General features: G+C 37.0%; 1 protein-coding gene across 1 annotated transcript; it reads left to right on the plus strand.

Moving 5' to 3' along the window:
- Window positions 1-979: 979 nt before the first annotated feature.
- Window positions 980-5028, plus strand: LOC145034300 (phospholipase D gamma 1-like). The gene is made up of 9 exons (XM_078982679.1): window positions 980-2518; window positions 2601-2717; window positions 2815-3009; window positions 3115-3363; window positions 3453-3521; window positions 3605-3901; window positions 3971-4150; window positions 4256-4453; window positions 4540-5028. The coding sequence occupies exons 1-9, from the start codon at window positions 1586-1588 to the stop codon at window positions 4831-4833; spliced, it is 2532 nt and encodes an 843-aa protein (XP_078838805.1). The 5' UTR covers window positions 980-1585; the 3' UTR covers window positions 4834-5028.
- Window positions 5029-5241: the final 213 nt, after the last annotated feature.

Consider the following 5241-nt stretch of genomic DNA (forward strand, 5'->3'; position numbering starts at 1 on the left):
AATGTAAGATCCATCTAATGAAAAAAAAATCAAGGGTTTTTACCATTGATGCTCACTACATAGGAGTATTTGTTCCAAAGCCTCTTTTCTATGTTTGTACTCTTGAAATTTCTTTTACGGAAGTCAGGGGCGGACGCAATATTTTACAATAAGAGTTGCACGGAAGAGTTAGGAGAGGGGTTGCACGGTAGTAGAAAAAATAAAAAGTTTTAAAATTTTCCACTGCAACCGGAAAAAATTAGTGTTGCCAGTACCACCGTGAACCACCCCTGATGGAAGTAGATTTCACTAGGTTTTAAAGGATTCATTTTCTATCTTGAAAAATTGCTTAATGAGAAGTGTAGTGATGTCCCAAAGCCTATTATCTTAGTTTGCTCATGTTGGTTTTGGTAATGATGCGAGGATCATTGTGTATGTTGAGTGTCCCAATGAACCAGTACCTGACTAGATTCAGGAAGATGTAGGATCCCTATTCAACGACAGACAAGTGCAAAATAATAAATATCATGAAGCTTATCCGATAATAAAACTAATAAACAACTATAAGTAAGCTGATAGTTTCATAGATAGAATTGAAAGAATATTGGTGATGGCAGCATTTACGGATAGAAAAAAGATCGTTGATCATAGTGGTTCTGGAAAGAAAAACAAGGTTGATAATTCGGTGGAGTATTTTGTAACAATTTAAAATAGAAATAATAATAATAATAATAAACATGAGTAAAATGGAGATTTTAGATAAACTGAAACAAAATGAAACCAACATGCAACAAATTGAAAATGCAGAGACTAACAAGACAAGATAAGAGTTGACCCCCCCCCCCCCCCCCCCCCCCCACTAAATATTTATTCTTTAACCTGTTTTGCTTCTTTTTAGATTCTTTTATCTCATATTCACACTATCCATATTCATTATTATTCAACGACGGACTTCTCGTATTTTTTTAGATTTTTTACGCCCGAATTTCGGATTCTTCGGACAAGTCACAAGAATGAAATATTTTTGATTAATTTGATCGGAAGGGTTCAATTTCGATACGCGTCAAATACATTGTTCCAATCTTCCCCAATTTCTTTCTTTGCGTTCTGTTACCAGTCATACAAGTTGTATTCAGCAGCCTGCATTTTAAATTTTTTAATCGGGCAGCCTTGGACTTCAAGACTTGAATAGGATTCGTTTTTTTATAACTACTGAATGGAAGTGGACCATTTCACCTTCTCCATTATTGTAATCCGATTTCTCCATCTTCTCCTGCATTTCGCCAGTCCCAATTCTTTTACCAGTTCAAATCTTGTGGGTTTATCAGCACATCCTATTGAACCCATTCTTTCAAGTCGTCGATCCATTAGAGCTCTCTATAGATCAAATTCCTCATACGGCTAGCTTTTGATTTGCCATTCCAAGCTTCCAATTTCTCAGATATAAGTTGACCCACCATTTGTTTGATCAAATGTCTCTGTGAAATCAAGACTTGGAAAAACTTGATCTTGCACAATATTGTGAACTGGGTACCCTTCACAGTTCTTTGATCTATAATTCCTCTCCAACCTCTCCATAAAATTGAATTCTGATCTTCTTTTTAAGATGGCTGAAACACCTTACGACGGATCGCAGCACGGACACAGTGTACAGATCATCCCATTCAAGACCTCCGATGCATCTCTCAGAGTTCTATTACTACACGGGAATCTAGATATAAGGGTGAAAGAGGCGAAAAACTTGCCAAACATGGATATGTTTCACAACAGATTAGGTCAAATGTTTGGGAGGTTGCCATCACTCACCGGAGGAAAGACCAAGACCGAGGATGGTAAACCTGAAAAGGTCACCAGTGACCCATACGTCACCGTTTCAATAGCTAATGCTGTAATCGCAAGAACCTTCGTCATAAACAACAATGAGAACCCTGTTTGGATGCAGCACTTTTATGTCCCTGTCGCACATTATTCTGCTGAAGTACAATTTGTAGTCAAGGACAGTGATGTCGTAGGTTCCCAACTCATAGGGGCAGTTGGTGTCCCGGTTGAACAGTTAATCTCCGGTGCAGCTATCGAAGGCACCTTCCCAGTTCTTAACGCAAGTGGGAAACCATGTAAACCTGGAGCTGTATTGACTCTTTATCTTCAATACATACCAATGTCAAGAGTACCTTTAGACCTAGAGTTTAATGGTGTTTTAGGCACATATTTTCCTCTAAGAAGAGGAGGCAGAGTTACCCTTTATCAAGATGCTCATGTGGATGAAGGTTACCTTCCAAATATGCAACTGGATGGAGGTTTGATGTATGGAAATGGAGATTGTTGGCATGATATTTGTGAAGCTATCAAGAATGCACGTAAGTTGATTTACATTACAGGGTGGTCTGTGGTTCATAGTGTTCAACTTGTTCGCAATGGTGAAGGTGGAAAAGATAGCATATTGGGTGATCTTTTGAAAGCTAAGTCTTCAGAAGGTGTTAGAGTGCTTCTTCTTATATGGGATGATCCTACTTCTAGAAGCATCTTGGGAATCAAAACTGTAAGTGTGTTTATTTTATTTTCACTACATTACAATACACTTACATATTATACCTATTATTAAGATAACATTTTTTTTATAGCAAGGTGTCATGGGAACTAATGATGAAGAAACTCGGAGGTTTTTTAAGCATTCTTCAGTGAAAGTACTACTTTGCCCCCGTTCTGCTGGGAAGGGGCATAGTTGGGCCAAGAAACAGGTATTAATTGAATTCATATATAATTATTAATCTTTTATCATTTTCTAGTATTTTGTATTGAATTTTGAATGTGTGTTACCACTTACCACTTACACAGGAGGTTGAAACCATATATACACATCATCAGAAGACTGTGATAGTGGATGCTGATGCTGGAAACTACAGAAGACAAATAATGGCATTTGTTGGAGGTCTTGATTTATGTAATGGGCGTTATGATACACCTGGACATCCACTTTTCAGCACGTTACAAACTTTGCATAAAGACGACTATCACCAACCTAATTACACTGTAACAACCTCTTAAATCATTTCACTTTTATTTTCTTTGAATTTGAATTAGAGTATTTATATTATATAAGGAGGAGTTTTGATTTGATGTGAAAATACTAAATAGGGACCTACCACTGGTTGTCCAAGAGAGCCATGGCATGATTTGCATAGCAGAATTGAAGGTCCAGCAGCATATGATGTGCTCAAGAACTTTGAGGAAAGATGGCTGAGGGCTTCAACGCCACATGGGATTAGCAGAATCAAGAAATCTTCTGATGATTCGTTACTTAAAATTGATAGGATTCCTGATATAGTAAGAATTGATGAAGCCCATTGCACAGATGAATGGGATCCAGAGCGCTGGCATGTCCAGGTATATATATTTCTTCTTCTTCTTCTTATCATCAACCTCAAAACTTAAGGCCTGTGTTTTTCCCTTTTAAATGTTTGAATGATGTGTAGGTGTTTCGTTCAATCGACTCCAACTCTGTTAAAGGCTTTCCTGATGACCCCAAAGATGCCACAAGCATGGTATGATAATAGGAAGAAATTATAATCAATGAAAGTAAATTCCTGTTTCTTTGATTTAACATTTCTTTATTACGCTGAAACAGAACCTGGTATGTGGGAAGAATGTGCTGATAGACATGAGCATACATACAGCATATGTGAAGGCAATTCGTGCTGCTCAGCATTTCATATATATTGAAAACCAATACTTCCTTGGGTCTTCATTTAATTGGAGTAATTACAAAACTTTGGGTGCAAACAATTTAATACCAATGGAAATCGCTCTAAAAATTGCTAATAAAATTAGAGCAAACGAGAGATTTGCTGTGTATATCGTCATTCCAATGTGGCCGGAAGGTAGTCCTACAAGTGCAGCTGTTCAAAGAATTCTTTTTTGGCAGGTATGATAGCTTTTTAAACTTTATACTTATCAAAATTAACTAAATATAATAACAAATATTTTGTTACAGAATAAAACAATGCAAATGATGTACGAAGTAATCTACAAGGCTTTACAAGAAGTCGGACTCGATAATGTATACGAGCCACAAGATTACTTGAACTTTTTCTGTCTTGGCACTCGTGAGTCCTCCAATGGCGTCGAACCAATTTCGGAAGATAAAGGGTCAAATTCCGCAAATACCCCTCAAGTACATTCCTATAATCTTCATCGTGTCACGTTTTCTTGATTATTTTATTTGTGACAACTGATAATATACAATATTTTTTTTACTTGTAAAAAAAAAAAAAAAAAGTCGCTTAGTAGGAAGAGTCGGCGGTTTATGATATATGTACACTCGAAAGGAATGATAGTGGACGATGAGTATGTGATATTGGGATCTGCAAACATTAATCAACGGTCATTAGAAGGTTCTAGAGACACTGAAATCGCAATGGGTGCGTATCAGCCTTATCATACATGGGCACACAGACGATCCAGCCCACATGGCCAGGTAACTAACAAACATTTCTTTATTTTCATGAAAATCAAAATATGAAGAAACGAATTGTGAAAAATAAAATGTTTTTTTGGTTGCAGGTATTTGGATACAGGATGTCGCTTTGGGCGGAGCATATGGGTATATTGGAGAGTGATTTTGAGAGACCAGAGAGCATCGAGTGTGTTCGGAGGGTGAGATTGCTGAGTGAATCGAACTGGAAACAATATGCGGCGGATGAAGTGAGTGATATGAGAGCTCACCTTCTCAAATATCCGGTTGAAGTTAATCGGACCGGTCACGTCAACCCGCTTCCCGGTTGCCCAACTTTCCCTGATTTGGGTGGTAATATTGTCGGCACTTTTTTCGCCATTCAAGAAAACCTCACCATTTGAATCTCGTGAAAAAAATAAAACCCCCCTCACTTTTTGTTGTATATCTGTACTCTCATATACTAATAAAATAATCTTGGCCATTAGATTTAGCTAGTTTGAAATGCTATATGGAAAGATTAGGATTTTGGATATGAGTGACGTTTTGAATTCTTAAAGATTTGGATTATATGATTATGAGTAGTAATCTTTTTAACTTTTCTGATATGTTTATTTTGTGGGTTGATGGCCTTCCAGATGAGTATTCATCTGGATCGTACTGGAAAGTTTTACAAGTTTGCTAAAGTTGTGATTCTGATTTACGAAGGTTGATATTTGCGTAAATCTATGATCAATTAATTTTACTTATGGAAACAAACATTGGTTCCTTGGAATGCTAGCATCAATTGCATCTATTGTCTTGGGCATTGT

Source organism: Lactuca saligna, chromosome 3 (assembly GCF_052625555.1).
Source record: "Lactuca saligna cultivar CGN05327 chromosome 3, ASM5262555v1, whole genome shotgun sequence".
In the NCBI taxonomy this organism is placed as follows: Eukaryota; Viridiplantae; Streptophyta; class Magnoliopsida; order Asterales; family Asteraceae; genus Lactuca; species Lactuca saligna.